Below are 16,188 nucleotides of genomic sequence, written 5' to 3'. Positions count from 1 at the left end.
TCTAGAAAATAAATGTAGCAGAAGTGAAAAGTGACAGGTCCAACACTATGTTTCTTGGAAAAGCAAAAGATAGGGAACAACCTATGTGTTAGATCAAAGCATCTAACTTTTAGACTTTAAAACTTGACTTTAAAAAAGTATAAAGGGGGTGCCTGGGTGGCACATTCGGTTAAGCATCTGACTCTTGGTTTCAGCTCAGGTCGTGATCGCAGGGTCCTGGGATAGAGCTCCACATCAGGCTCCTCGCTCAGTGGGTAGTCTGCTTGGACACGGTCTCTCCCTCTCTCTCTGACCCTCCTGCTCGTGCTCTCTCTCTCTCTCTAAAATAAATAAATCTTTTTAAAAAATAAAAAATAAATTAAAAATTATAAAGACTTGGATGGGGTGGCTGGGTGATGGACTTTGGGGAGGGTATGTGCTATGGTGAGTGCTGTGAATTGTGTAAGACTGATGAATCACAGACCTGTACCCCTGAAACAAATAATACATTATATGTTATCAAGTTAAAAAAAATTATGAAGACTTGGAAATGAATGAAAAAAGCAAATAAAAAGTGTTCAGTGTAAAAGTACGCCAATAATGCATGCAGATAGACAAGAACTTGAAGTGTATAAAGGTACTGACATTTGAGTATTTTTTTGTTAAAAATTCCATTAAAGATTTTAAAATTAGAATATCAGATGCTGTCTAGAAGGCATTTAAATGGACATTCTCAAAGGGATTAAGAGTACATTTATCATGATGAGCACTGAGTAATGTATAGAATTGCTGAATTGCTATATTGTACACCTGGAACCAATGCTGTATATTGATTATACTGAAATTTTTTAAAAGTGTAGAGAAACATTATAATTAAAAAGTATCTAGTTGAGGGGCACCTGGGTGGTGCAGTTGGTTAAGCATCTGACTCTTGATCTCAGCTCAGGTCTTGATCTCAGGGTCGTGAGTTCAAGCCCCATGTTGAGCTCCATGCCCAGCATGAAGCCTACTTAAAAAAAAGTTTAGTCGATGAAAAATTAAAAAATAAAAATAAATAGGATATTGTCACTCACTATTATTGAGACTATAAACTGATATAATCTTGATACAGGTTGGTATAATCTACAGGGCAATTTGGCAATATATATCAAATGCCTTAAAATGTCTTTCATTCAGAAATTCCACTTCTAGGAGTTTATCCAAAGAAAATAAAGAGAAACATGGGGAGATTTAACATACTATCTATAATGGCAAAAGACATAAACCACCCGAGTGGGTCACAATAGAGAAAATTATTAAGTACATTATAGAATAATCATATGATGGATTACTATGTAGTTATTAAATATATCTTGAAATAACATTTAATAACAAGGAAAAATGCTCATAATATGCTATATGGAAAAAAGTATATATCATGTATACATATGTTATGTAAATGTAAACATATATATCATATGATTCTCTCTGTACATATTCTATATAAAGAGATAGGTATATATATACACATATTATATAAATCATCCCAATTTTGTATATATACATACACCAAAATGTCAATGGTGACTATTTCTGGCAGGTGGGATTATGGGTTGCTTTTTTTTTTTTTTTAAGATTTTATTTATTTATTTGACAGAGAGAGCAAGACAGCAAGAGAGGGAATACAAGCAGGGGGAGCAGGAGAGAGAGAAGCAGGCTTCCCGCTGAGCAGGGAGCCCAATGCGGGCTCGATCCCAGGACCCTGGGATCATGACCCGAGCTGAAGGCAGACACTTAATGACTGAGCCACCCAGGCGCCCCTATGGGTTGCTTTTATTTTCTTCTTTAGGCTTTCATATATTCCAGTATTTAGGGATTACTACCAGAATCATATCACATCAGAAGGCACACAAAGTCAGTTTTTTTTTTATGGCTAGTGATGCTAAGTTTGGCCACCTGGTTAAAGTGGGTTCCTCCAAGCTCTTCACTATAAAGGGAACTTTTCCCCTTTGCTAACTAATCTTTAGGGTGAGACTTATTTGAGAGCAGACACATCTCCTATTTCCCTACAACTTGTTACTCTATGCAAGTAGCAACCACTATGATCCTGGCCAGAGGCAGTTAGTTCATTGAGGGTTACACAATGGTTATTTTCTTCTACATTTATCAGCTGACATTCTTCGGTGAAGATGAGCTTCCCTCTCCCACACTTTTAGTATTACTATGGATTCATGGATTTCTCCTCCTCCTTCGTGTTACTGCTATTATTGACTCGCAGATGTATTATTATTACTATTATGATTATTTAGTGTGTTACAACCATTGTTTGTACTCTTCTTAATGCTCAAACTCTCCCAATTATGACTGCTGGGTTTCCCTTCAAGCCAGTTACTGTGTCTCCATCACTCTTTGAACACCCTCCTACTTTCTGTAGCAGCTCTCCTTGTCCTAGATGTGGATTTGGCCACCTCTCCAAGAAGTTCCAGTTTCTTTTTGTAGGTTGTGGTATTTAGAAACCAAGATCTGAGTGCTAAGTGTGTTCACTGTCACCAGGTTCATTGCTTCTAGGCCCTTTCAATGAACAGAGTCAGGAAACTGGGAAATATAAACATAAGTGTGTGTGTGTGTGTGTGTGTGTGTGACGAGTTCATATCCATACCTCCAATTCAATACAATATCACGTAGTTCTTTGTCCTTTCCCCTACTCCAGATCTGTATCCACCTACCTCCATGGTGAGAACCCTGGTTCCCAACTTCAATATAATTCCTTATCTATTCTATCCTATAATACACCCCAAACAGTTTCAGATTACAACACCAATACTCGTATGGAGTCTGTGTTATTAACACTAATATTTCAGTTAGTTTTCTCTGCCCTTCAGGATGATAACCTGTCAACCATTCATTTCCTTAAATAATTATTGAATTTAGAATAGCAAATTCATCTTCAGTCCATAATTAAAAGTAACTTCGATGTCAGCTGGTACAACTTTGCCCTTAGAGATCTAGATCTAATTCCATGACCTAGGTGCAAAGCCAAAGCTGGGACTTCTGCCAACTCCTGGTGGTTTTTTTCCTCAGGTCTGATCCTGCAGACACTGCACCGTGAGAGGAGACTCACAGCCCCTCAAGATCCGCCCCCCAAATAGTCTACTCTTGCAGAGATTTCAAGAACCAGGGGGACTTTACTGGCAACTTCCCAGGAATGATGGCGGAGGGGACAACAGTACAACACGTCAACTTTCACAACTCAGTAGGCATGACCAGTCTCAAGAGAGCCCAGCCACTGGCCTCTCAGCTCATCCCAGATGCTTGCTCTCCTTCCCACTGTTACTCCCTCTTCCTTTTCTCTCCTCTCGGCAGGATCAAAAAGCACCATTCTTCCCCCTCTCTCAAGCAGACCAACCTCCTCCCCTGAAGCCTTGCTCAAGACATTCTTATGACAAAGACAGCCTTCTTCCTAAGAGAAATTATGGTGAATGAAATTTCCTCCACCTCATTACACATACAAGGGTTGGAATCTTTTTAAAGCTTGGTCAGTTATAAATGACAAACAAATTGCTGCAAAACTCTTTCAAGATGAGCCTATCCATCGACTCAGTGAATGCCTCTCAGAACCAGGTCACCAGATGGCTCAAGCTGCCCAGCATCTTTCTACCTCAAGAACCTCCGGCTTCCAGAACCACCTCCTCATGTCTCCACAAACCTATCCCCCCACAAAGGCAAAATGGGCTGTCCAGATCTCTTCCAGCGGGTTGTCCGGCACCCCCCACTCCCTCCCAGGACACCAGCTAAGGACCCTGAGAGAGAAACAGTGCTCTATAGACATGAGTCTACAGTCTCAGTCTATGGACTGAGCCCAGCAGAAGGGGAGCCCGGCCCTCCTAACAGTGCCACAGTTTGTGGGGGACAGCCTCAGGTAACAGACTTTCCTCTCCACTTCTAATTTCTCATTGCTTCCCTGCCGATGGCCTTGCAACCTGCCTGGACTAGAACCAGTGAGTCATGGCCCTTCCAGAGTTTTTAGGGCTTAGATGATGATCTTCTATGGGCAAAAACTTTCCAAAAGGCCAGCATGTAGTGCTGGAAACAGTCCGCAACCAGGGTGCAGGGGGGAGGGAGGTATGGGTCTTTCCGGGAAGCCTATCCAAATCGCTGATGAGGGGAGGGGACATGAGAAATTTGAAAAATATTCCAAAATTGCTGTTGTACTGGTGATTTTTCTAGCTAGTGAATCGTTCAGTTGCTTTGACGTGTCAATTGCTGGTAGGGAACACAGGTCAAGATGGTTTAGTGATGTACAAGAATATTGGGGCCATTCAAAATGCAAGAGAGATGTGGTACAAGGAGAATAGGAAATGCAAGGGTCTGGGAATGAGAAGAGGGACACGGGAGGAGGGAGGGTGGAGGCCCCCTGGGACCGCTGGCGTGCCGCCCTGTAGCTGCCCATCCGTCCTCAAAGCCCCTGCCTGATCGTGGTAATCTGGGGAGCACTGACGTACCTCCCGACCTTCTGTCCCCCTCCATCATTTCTCAACATGCCTCAAAACCACCATCTGCACCTATCCTCTGAGTTAAGCACTGGCCTCTGTGGTCTTCTCCATCAAGCAGGTGGCATTTCTGTTGGGATTGATGTTACAATTGTATCTAGTTTTGCACCATTCTGGAGCTTTCTTTAAAAAGATACATAACCTAGGCTAGGTAAGTAGTTTCTCTAGCGTGGTGCTTTTCCAAATTTTTATGTAGTCACATTGATTACTCCTCAGGAGAATCCAGACAGAGCCCAGAGTACAGCAGCCTTGCCCTTAAGAGGTGGTAGACCCAGAGGGACAGGTGAAGTCGGCCAGTAAAATACCTGTGCCCTTTGTCCTCGCTGAGATGCGGTAGGAAACCACATATCAGGGTAATTCCAACATTTCACATCACTGGGCTGCGCTCCCATGCCCAGTGGGGATTGTTCTCAGCCCAGGTGCCCAGAAGGCCTTGTGCTTCTTTCCATCATGGCTCAATGACTTTCCTTGGGATAGGTGGGGGCCCAGCACGGGAGGTCAGGCCCTCTGCCCGCTGAGTAATCTTGGGATTGTTACCTGAACAGGATGCAAACTGGCTAAGAACAAGGGTTCTGGAGACAAGCTTACCTGCGTCACACTCTGGCTCCAACCCTGTTCAGCTCCATGTGCATGAGACTTACCTTCTGTTTCCTCGTCTGTAAAACGGAGCTTAGAATAATCTCTACCTCGTAGGGTTGCTTTGAGTTAATCTGATGAGCTAATGCATGTAAAATGCTTACGACACTGCCTTGCTCACAGTAGGTGCTTAATAAAGATCTGCGATTTTATACGTGCATGCATTGCTCTATACATACAAAGGCTATCAAGACATACTTCTTATGATGGCTGAAATAAGTTTGGCAATAAAGTTAAATGTGACGATACCACATGATGGTGAGGATGTGGAGCAACTAGAACACTGTGGATGGGAATGTTAAATGGAGAGCCACTCCGAACAATGGTTTGGCAGCTTCCTATGAAGTTAAACATACATTTACCACAGTTACCATATGAGCTAGCGATCCATTCCTAGTTATTTACTCAAGAGAAATGAAAACATACGTCCACACAAAGAATGCTCATAGTGTTTTATTTATCATAGCCCCAAACTGGAAACAGCCCAGGTGTTCATCGACAAGTACAGGGAAAAACAAATTCTGGAACATCCTTTCAAGGGAATACGACTCAGCAGAGAGAAGTCACCAACTCCCGATACATGCAGCAACACGGATGAATCTCAAAAGCATAATGCTAAGGAAAAGAAGCCAGACGCACAAGACCACGTACTGTAGGATTCCATTTCTATGACATTTAAACCAGAACAGGAGGGGCAGAGAATGGATGAGTGGTGGCCAGCGGCTGGCAGGAGCAGGGGAGGAACTGTCTAACTGAGCCTGAGCGAACACTGTAGGGTGATGGATGGAAGTGTAGGGCAAACACTGTAGGGTGATGGATGGAAGTGTTCTACAGCCTCGTGGTGCTGGTGGCTACGTGACCGCATATGCTTGTCAGAACTCGGAACGGCACACATACCAAAGGCAAACTCTACCTTAGGAAATCTAACGTTACCTACGAGAGGAGGGAATTGGGTAGGGAGAGTATATAAAGGATACTTTTTTATTCCACTTAAACACACCTGTACCACTTGAACTTTTGTCATGAGCGTGTCATTCAGGTCCTGGGTAATAACTTCATTAGAGTATGAAGTCATAATGATGCCATATATCCACTTTGAAGGGATGCTGTAAGATGCAAATGGAATGAGATAATGTGTATACAGCATATGCACAGACGACTCATGGATCTTCTAAAGTGACAAGGGGCCTCCACTGAGAGGGACACCCACAACTTACCTCAGTGACAAAGAGTGTGCGAGGATCGATGATATCCAAGAAGTGCCTGAAGCGACCGTAGAAGGATGTCTGGAGAAGGGGGTGGGAGAGGAGAGCAGATCAGCTGTTGTAGACCATCCTCCAGCCCCCGTGGACCACACCCCACAGCTTACCCTTCTCATTGGGGTCCCACCGCCCCCAGGACTCCCCATGTGATGAATGCCAGTGAGGCCTCGCTTCTCAGTCACCTGAGGGCAGCTTTCCAAGGTCTGAAGTCTTTTTAAAGTCAACTCATAAAGACCATTAAGATACTCGGTGACTGTCCCGGGTCCTCTTCAGGCTGCCTCCCATTTTCCTCCTTCTTCCCCCAATTCCCTGAGACCCCCTTCCACAGTGCCCCAGCACCAGTGAGCACACAGGCTAAGGAGAGGCCTGGGCCCAGCCCTCTCCCAGCCTTCCTTTTGCACCACATCCTCCCTTGCCTTGCTTTGGACCTCTCAAGTATAGGGAGGGTCAGCCTCCAAGGTCCAGCTCAGGCTCCGCCCCCAGGGAAAGCTTCCCACAGGCCAAGCTCAAGCATGACGGCACCCAGCTCACAGCCTTCAAGCCCTCCTTTACCCATAGCCCTGGAGTGGCTGTGAGGCTCAGGACAGGGGCCTGCTTGCCCTCGCCAGGGGCCCCAGAAAAGGAGGGCTTTGTGCAAAGCAGGCCACAGGCATTAGCCCACAATGAAGGGAAATGGAGCAATGAGCAACACTGCTACTGGGCCCTCTGCCCTAGGGAAAAAGCCAAGCTCAAGGAGGTGAGAAGGTGCCAAGCTAGAGGACAAAGGGGAAGCTGCACACACTGGGGGTTCATGCCTCACTACACTCCGGGCTTTGCCCCAAGTCCTCCCTAGAGCCCCACAGCTCTCCCCACACCATCCTCTGCATGGTGAAGGAAGCAGAAGCCTCCACACTCCCTCCCCCTTGCTCATTAGGATGCCAGACCCTACAGCCACCGTCTGCTGCTTTCTCTTCCCAATGACGACCCTGCAATAGTTCCCTGAAAGCCCCCTGTGCATACCAGGCCCCGTGCTGCCTCCACTCTCGCTCACCAGGACACCCCCTGCATGGAGCACCCACCCTCTCCACCCCCTCCCTCCACCCCCTTGAGGTATTGCCGTTCAGAGACCAGATCAAGCTTCGGCACTATTCCTTAACTAAAACAGTTGCTTCTCTAACCGCTTATAACTCAAAGGGCCTAAACCATTTCCCCACTTATACATAATGCTCACACTGCTGTCCTGGCAAAATTTCCCCTCTAAGTATTTAGTCTAAGGAAGCAACCAGAGACATTCAGAGGCGTGGTCAGATGTACATGCTGACGATGCTCACTGCTGCACTATTTACAAAGGTGGATGGTTCGGTAAATAGTGGTCCACTCATATGACTGAACACTATGCAGCCATCTAAAATCATGTTTTCAGACATTTATGACATGAAAAAATGCTTATGATTGTGTGAAATGCATACTTACAGGGTAATTCCAACTTAAAAAAACCAAGGAGATAGATGGACAGTAAGCGGATAGCAAAGACACACAATGACATCCAGACCCTGGTCTACTAGAATGAACTGGGGGTCCTTAGAGAAGTGGCTGATTCCAGGGCTGGGGAAGGGAAGGGAAGGGACAAGACGAAACCGATGAGGGGCAGATGGACATGGTGTGCCTCTGGATGGGACACCCTGAGAAATTCATGGCATCACTCAAATAGTATTCTGGAGGGACTGACGCTAATCAATGAGTAGACATCGGCACACCCAAACTGAGGTCATTCCATAAAATGACCAGCCTTGTTCATCGAAGATGTCAACGTCAGGACAAAAACTGAGGAATGGGGCTGCGTGAAAGGAAGCTAAAGAAACAAGACAACTACACATATCTGTGATTCTGGACTGTCTCGTGGAAAGATGCTCTCAAGGACATCACTGAGAGAACTGACAAAACTGGAATAGGGATCATAGATTAATAAAAGTATTCGATCCATGTTAGATTTCTGAGTGTCATAACTATACTTGAGGTTATTCCTAGACACTGAATGTGGGTGTCCCTCCCCAAATTCACATGTTAACCTGACACCCAATGTGGTGGTATTTCGAGGTGGGGCCTTTTGGAAAGCAGTTAGATGAAGGCAGAGCCCTTACAAATGACATCAGTGCCCTTGTAAGAGCCCCAGGAGGGCCCCCTGGTCCTTCCACCATGTAAGAACCCAGAAGACAGATGTCTATGAACCAGGAATCAAGTTGTCACCAGAAAACGAACCTGCCAGGGCCTTGAGCTTAGACTGCCCAGCCTCCTGAACTGTGAGAAATTCATTTCTGTTGTTTATAAGCCACCTAAGTCTATGGGATTTTTGTTATAGCGGCCCGAATGGACAAAGACAGAAATGTCAGAATGCCCTCGTTCTTATGATACACGAAAGTAGTCAAGGGATAAATGAATATAACCTACTCTCAAATGGCTGAGAAAAATAACATGTGTAAATACAGAGGGCGACAATGCAATCTGGAAATGTGGGTACTTCTGGTTTCTTTACAGACTGAAGATGACCTTGGTGATATCATGTATATTTGCTATGTTTCTGGACTTTTGATCACCTGTAGACAAAAAGAATAATAAAAGAAGTGCGACAAAAATGTTAACCGGTGGATCTAGGCAAAGGGTATATGAAAGTTCTCTTTATTCTTTTTTTAAAAAAGATTTTATTTATTCATTTGAGAGACAGATAGAGCACAAGCAGGGGCAGAGGGAGAAGGAAAAGCAGATTCCCTTCTGAGCAGGGAGCCCAACATGGGGCTTGATCCCAGGACCCCAAGATCACAACCTGAGCCAAAGGCAGGCACCTAATCATCTGAGCCACCCAGGCACCTCAAGTTCTCTTTATTCTTATTGCAACACTTCTGTAAGATTGAAACTGTTTCAAAATAGAAAGTACAAAATTATTTTTTTTAAGTTAGATGAAAATATATTAAAATGTTAACAGAGATTGACTCTGGGATAATAGGAATATGAGTGATTTTTATTTCTTTTTAAAATGAAAAAAAAGAACCACCATTCTGTGTAATATATAAAAGTAATATTCTATTTTAAAAATATATACTTGGGGCGCCTGGGTGGCTCAGTCGTTAAGCGTCTGCCTTCGGCTCAGGTCATGATCCCAGGGTCCTGGGATCAAGCCCCACATCGGGTTCCCTGCTCCACAGGAAACCTGCTTCTCCCTCTCCCTCTGCTTGTGTTCCCTCTCTCGCTGTCGCTCTCTGTCAAATAAATAAATAAAATCTTTAAAAATAATAATAATAATAAAAATAAAAATATATGCTTAATTTAAAATACTATCTAATATATTACTTGATTACAAGCTCCTGAAGGAGGTAGGCTGTTGGGTGTTCCTTCCATAGCCTCATCCTCCCTGGCTCCTAGTTTCCTGTCTCACACCTAGAAGGGGCCCCAGCAACATCCCTGCCACAAGAATGAATGAGCAGGCTGGTGAGCAGCCTATGGCCTGGAGGGGATGGAGCCCAGGCAGGGCTTCCAAGGGAGACTAGGACTTGAAAGGGACAACAGTGTGGCAGTTAGTGGCCCAAGGAGGGAAGAGGAGCGGCAGGGGCAGAGATGGGGGCCTGGAAGGAGAACAGCCAGAGTGAAGCAACCTCTTGAAGATGGTCCAGTGGAGACTTCTAGCCTCTGACTACCCTGTGGTCTGGCGCTGTCTGCGTCCTGTCCTAGCCCTGCTGGCCCCCTTTGTCATTCTACACCACGGCCACTGAGGGAGAGGGCCTTGGTAAAACACTTTGCTCCATAGATACCCTCACCCACTTCTGAGCTGGGCTCAGGGAACACCACAGTGAACAAGCGTTCTAGAAGCCGAGTCCATCAAGAAAGACAAGTAAACAAGTAACTACAAAATACTGTGATCAGAGCTTAAATGAAGCATCATAAAGTGCAGTGAGGACACAGATGATTTCTTCCTAGTGAGTCAAGGAAGCTTCCCAGAGGCGCTGGGATGGGTGGATGGATGAGTTTACCAAGCAGAGAAGGGTATCCACAAGGACTCTGATACATGAAGGCTGGACTCAGAAACTGCACCACTGTCAGCCAAAAGGAGGGACTGAAGTGTGATAAAAGACATTTTAGAAAAAGAGGGCAAGGCCAAGAACAGATAGGGTCTGTCTGGAATGCTCTGATAATTTTTTTAAAAATACTTACTGTAGTGCCCTGGGGAGCTAGTTGTATTACTGTATTCATGCAATCTATATGCATTAAATACCTACTATGTGCAAATAGCTGAGAAGCGCAAGGCAAACAAAATAAAGATCCATCCCCAGCCCTACACAATCTTATCACCTAGTAGAAAATTTCAAAAATTAAAAGAAGAGCAACTGCACCAGAATTCTGTGGTTTTATTCATTCATTCACCAAATAGCCACCGAGGACCTACTGTGTGCCTAGCACTGCGCTGAGACCTGGGGTAGAGCAAGGGGCTGCCTGACTGGGGGAATGAGGAAGAAGAGAATGTGGATAATGCCTTGATTTCTAGTTAGATACTAAGGCCTATTAATCAGGACAGGGAAAACAAGAAGTACATAAGTTAGTGGCAGGGAAGACAAAAGTTCTGGATTGGTCATGTGAGTTTGAAATACTTAAAGGGCCTTCCAGATGTAACATTTCAATAAGCACTGCAAACAGAGACCTGAGATTCAAGAAAGGGGTTCTGAGTTATAAATGCTAAGCATAGATGATAGTGTACTAATCCAACCAGCCTAAGACCCCCCGGGGACAAAGTCATGTCTACTGACTCACTGCAGTGAGGGAGGCCACACAACAGAGGAACTGTGGGGCACATCACCAAACAAAGGGAAAATTCACCTTAGTATAGAATTCTGGGCAAACTTCGGCTCAGGTCATGATCCCGGGGTCCTGGGATCGAGCCCCGCATCAGGCTCCCTGCTCAGCGGGGAGCCTGCTTCTCCCTCTCCCACTCCCCCTGCTTGTGTTCCCTCTCTCGCTGTGTCTCTGTCTGTCAAATAAATAAATAAAATATTTTAAAAAAATATTCTGGGCACAGTTGGAGGAAAATTTAAATGACGTGATGCTTTAATAGGCTCAAAGCAAAGCTATGAGGGAAAGGGGTCCATCTAGGTCTGGACTGAGAGATAGCCACAGGGTCTTGTTTCCTTAGAAACTATAAGATTAAGATCAGTGTGGAAGGTTGTGTCCAGAAACTGCTTATTTGAAGCACTGCACTTGGGCTAATCTCTGAGTCAAAGTGAATTTAGACCCACCTCTCAAGAGGAGGATGTTTCATTCCTACTGATATTATTTTAAACAGCAAAGTTTCTGGCAGCCTATGGTCTTGGAGAATGTGACTTCTCAGTGCGTACAGAGGAGTGGTCACTGAAAGAATCATTGGGACACTTCACAGCTGCAGGGGGTCCTTGGGAGGACCACTGATTCTTTGTAGGGAGGGGGCTTCTCTGTCATTCCAGACTGAAAAATGGCAAAGAAGGGTTTCACTTTCTCAGTCTGGGTTAATTTTTATTTTCTCAAAGGTTTTAAGTGTATGGCCTTTTTCTCCCCCGCTCCAAAATTCAGCCCCCATCTTTACCCATCAATCAGTGGGTGTTTTTCCTTCCCTTTTTCTTTACTGGAAGATTGAGTCAGCCAAGTGATGCCTTCCCTTTCCCTTCACAAGAAAGGTGAGTCAGCTCACTCTCAGCAGGACCTGCAGCACAAACAGCCCCACCTCAACAGCCCCTGGCGAGAGCAGGTCTTGGGAGCAGCCGCCGGGGCCAAGGCCTGAAAGAAACTGTCAGCCCTCCGATGAATATATACCTGTACCAGACCTCTAAGTCACAGCTCTTCCAGATCAAGAATAAAATATGCCCTGAACCTATAGCCCAAAGGCAGAAAGGCTGGGCCAGCTCAGTAGTCCTCAGCCAGGCTGCACAAGGAAACACCCGGGCATCCCCAAACGAGGTCTTCCACCCAGGGATTCAAATTCTATTGGCTGGGGTGGGCTCCAGGCAACAGTGTCCATGTAAAACCCTGCCTGAATGATACTAATGTGCAGCAGGGGTTGAGAGCCACTGGACTAGAAGGTGTTGACCTTGTCCACAGCACAAACCAGCTCCAGGACCAGCCTGGGAAACAGTCACTCTCCAGCCTATAGGATGTAAATGATTAAAACATAACACATAATGCAGGGCATATCCATTCTGGAACTTGAGTTCAGGCAAACTATATAAGAAACCTCCCTACTGCAGCCTCCCAACTCTGAGCCCACACACAGCTCTCCTCCTGGGAGTGAAGAGTGCACTTTCCTGTTCCAGCCAGCTCCCCCTCCCCCAAGGGAGCCCCGTGCAACCCACCTGCTCTCCTGCCTCAGTTGGTTTCCGAACTTGCCATGCACACGCAAAGCACACCCATACCCCCAGTTAGCCTCGCAGCTAAGTAAGTGACTCTCCTGAAGGAGCAAGGAAGTTTAAAAACAAAACAAAACAAAAAAACAACTTATTTCTGGGTAGACTGAAACACAAATGGGAAGAAGCACATGTGTTTGCTCCCTGTCCTAGGATCCAACTTGCCAAAAATGGTCTGGACCCAAAGCTATTTCAGGGGAGCAAATGAGCAGACAAGGAGGAAAAGGAGTACAGTCAGGTCACAGAGCTTCCCCAGGAGCTGTCCTATCGTCTTCCTCCCCTTCACTAGACAATACGGGGCAGTGGTTAAAAGCATGCGCTTAGGGGCACCTGGCTGGCGCAGTAGGTTAATCATCCGACTCTTGGTTTCAGCTCAGGTGATGATCTCAGGATTGTGAGTGCGGAGTCTGCTTAAGATTCTCTCTTTCTCTCCCTCTGCCCTTCCCTGTTCCTCCCTCCTTCTCTCTGTCTCTCCCTCAAATAAATAAATAAATCTTAAAAAAAAAGTATGGACTTAAAGTTTATAGGAACCACAGGGGACAGAAGAACATGTTAAATACCACAAAATTGCCATCAGCCATATTCAGAATGAGGGAAACTCTACAAGACAAACAACACAGCTTCTTCAACAAATAGAGGGAAAAAAAGAGAGTAGGAGGACCAATAGATTAGAAGAGACTTATCAGGCAAATATAATGTGTGGGACTTCTGGGTTCCTGATTCAAACAAACCAATTATTTAAAAAATGATGTGATGGGGCGCCTGGGTGGCTCAGATGGTTAAGTGTCTGCCTTTGGCTCAGGTCATGATCTCCAGGTCCTGGGATCGAGCCCTATGTCCAGCTCCCAGCTCATCAGGGAGTCTGATTCTCCCTCTCTCTCTCTCAAATGAATAAATAAAATCTTAAAAAAAAATGATATGACAATCATGGAAATGTGAATAGTGCAATGGACTGGATGTTTGTGTCCCCCCCAAAGTCATATGTAGACTCTTAACCTCCAGTGTGAGGTTAAGTGATGGTATTCGGTGGTGGGGCCTTTGGAAGGTACCTTCATGAATGGGATTAGTGCCCTTATAAAAGAGAGCCCAGAAAGATCTTTCCACTCTTCTGCCATGTGATGTGAGCTAGAAGGTGCAGTCTATGAACCAGAAAGCTGGCTTTCATCACAGTTTGCCAGCACCTTGATCTTGAACTTCCAGAACCATGAAAAGTAAATTTCTGTTATTCGTATGCTACCCCATCTATGGTGTTCTGTTACAGCAGCCCAAATAGACTAAGACAAATTGTGACTGGTTTGATGATATTAAGAAATAATTATTTAGGTGTGTTAAAGGTATTGTGGTTATGTTAAAACAAATCAAAAAACCCTCTGATACCATGTGAGAAAGAAGGCACTTCACCTCTGTGATATTCTTCCCCCAAAATGCATAACCCCAATCTAACCATGAGAGACACTAGACAAACCCAAATTGAGAGATATCCTACAAAATACCTGACCAGTACCCCTCAAAACAGTCAAGGTCATCAAAAACAAGGAAAGTCTGAGAAGCTGTCACAGACCAGAGGAGGCTAAGGAGATATGACAACTAAATATAATGTGGGATCATGGATGGGATCCTGGAACAGAAAAAGAACATTAGTATAAAAAATAGTGAAATCCAATAAAGTCCGGATGTATAGTTAATAATAATGTTCCAACGTTGGTTTCTTAGTTTTGACAACTGTACTAGGGTCATATGAAATGATACTATTCAGGGAAACAGGGTGAGGGTTATATAGGAATTCTGTTATCTTTTTGTCTTCTGTAAGTCTAAAATTATTCTGAAGTAAAAAAATTTATTTTAAAAAAGTCCTTATTTTCTAGAGATACCTACCAGCAGGTACAACAAAATGATGGGCTGTCTGGGCATTGCTTTAAAATAATTATTTGGTTGGAGGGCACTTGGGTGGCTCAGTCAGTTAAGCATCTGCTTTGGGCTCGGGTTATGATCTCAGGTTCCTGGGATGGAGACCTGCATGGGGCGACCTGCTCAGGGCTCCCTGCTCGGGGGGAATCTGCTTCTCCCTCTCCCTCTGCCCCTCCCCCCCTGCTTATGCTCTCTCTCTCTCTCTCAAATAAATAAAATCTTAAAAAAATAAATAAAATAATTCATTGGTTGGGATTAGGGAAATATAGATGAAATGAAGTTGGTCTCACAGTGGCAAATGTTGATGCTCAGCTGGATCTTTCTTTGACAACTGTCTCCACTTCTGAATGTCTGAAAACCTTAATAAAACAAACAAGAACCCTGGAGCCAGACTGCCTAGGAAGTGAGTTAATCTGTCTGTGTGCTACAGGTTCCTTATCTATCATATATGGGATAATTGTATCTGCCTCACAGAGTTGTTGTGAAAATTCAGTAAGTCAATATGCCAAAGGCTGGAACAATGCTTGGCTATTATCATCATCGTAGGGGAAGAAAGATGGTCACAGACCAAAGCCCAGCAAGGCAAGTCATCTTTCTCCACCCTCTGACACCGCTCAATGTCCTTTCTCCCCCAGCCTTCCTGCACAGAGATCCATGAAGGATGGAATGAAGAAGGGCTCTAGGGCAACACTAGGGAGTAAGGAAAGACCTCTGCACCCAGTCTTGCAGAAAGCGATGAGATTAGTTGGGGACTGAGGGTGGTGTCCCTGGCGTGGGCTCTGGGAATTGGACCCTGGATTATGAGACACTCAGGGTTCAAGTGGCTGAAAGCAGCTAGCATGGTGGAAAGGAGGGTTGGGGGAGGGGGTCTGATTTCAGGAAGTAGAGGTCAGCAGGGGTGGGCTATGTGGGCCTTTGGGGCCCCTCCAAAAGTGAGGTCCTTATCTCAGAAGCAGGGTAAGCCACTGGAGAGTGTTCAAGTGTGTGGTGGGGGTGGGGAGAGGAGGGAGTCACCTGATCAGACCTGCATTGTTGAGACTGCCAAGTGGAAGAAGGAAGCATTGGAAGGGGGCCAGAGTGGAAGCAGGGAGACCTGTTAGGCTTCCACAGTGGCTCGGGACATTGATCATGGGGACTTGGTCTAGGATTCCAGCAGGGGAGACCAGTGGATTTGAGAGCTGTTGTGCACGATGAGAACACTGGGCCTCTGGTTGTATTTGGAGGGTGAGGGAGAGAAAGGGAAGTCTGCAGGGGACTTGCAGGTTTCTTGGGAGTCAACTGGGTGGCAGTTGGGCTGCCTGCACAGCAGGGAGTGGTGTGGGAGGAGCAGGAGGTGGGGGCAGGGAGCGGAGAGAAGTTCCTTAACAGGGACAATCACCTCCACTGTGCTTTATGCAAGTCACTATGCCGGAGGAAGGAAGCTTCCAAAGCAAACAAACACTTTCACTGCCCTCAAGAGCGGTGCCAAAAAGAATACCA

The 16,188-nt window shown here is 45.3% G+C and overlaps 1 protein-coding gene across 7 annotated transcripts in view; it reads right to left on the bottom strand.

The window, feature by feature from the left end:
- SFXN5 (sideroflexin 5) overlaps positions 1-16,188 on the bottom strand; it is a 113,195-nt gene that overhangs the window by 94,902 nt on the left and 2,105 nt on the right. For 3 of the 7 annotated variants that reach the window (XM_032410703.1, XM_032410705.1, XM_032410708.1), the window contains exons 2-3: positions 6,362-6,430; positions 6,145-6,250 (exon numbers count right to left, since the gene is read on the bottom strand). In XM_032410703.1, the coding sequence (XP_032266594.1) occupies positions 6,145-6,250; positions 6,362-6,430 (175 nt within the window). Of the gene's footprint in view, positions 1-6,144; positions 6,251-6,361; positions 6,431-6,588; positions 6,602-16,188 lie in introns of those variants that run through there. The other 4 variants (XM_032410709.1, XM_032410704.1, XM_032410710.1 and 1 more) reach the window with 2 other exon arrangements.

Source organism: Phoca vitulina, unplaced genomic scaffold (assembly GCF_004348235.1).
Source record: "Phoca vitulina isolate PV1807 unplaced genomic scaffold, GSC_HSeal_1.0 scaffold12, whole genome shotgun sequence".
Lineage (NCBI taxonomy): Eukaryota > Metazoa > Chordata > Mammalia > Carnivora > Phocidae > Phoca > Phoca vitulina.
Note: the sequence above shows the minus strand (reverse complement) of the source record. Positions and strands in the feature narration are given on the sequence as shown.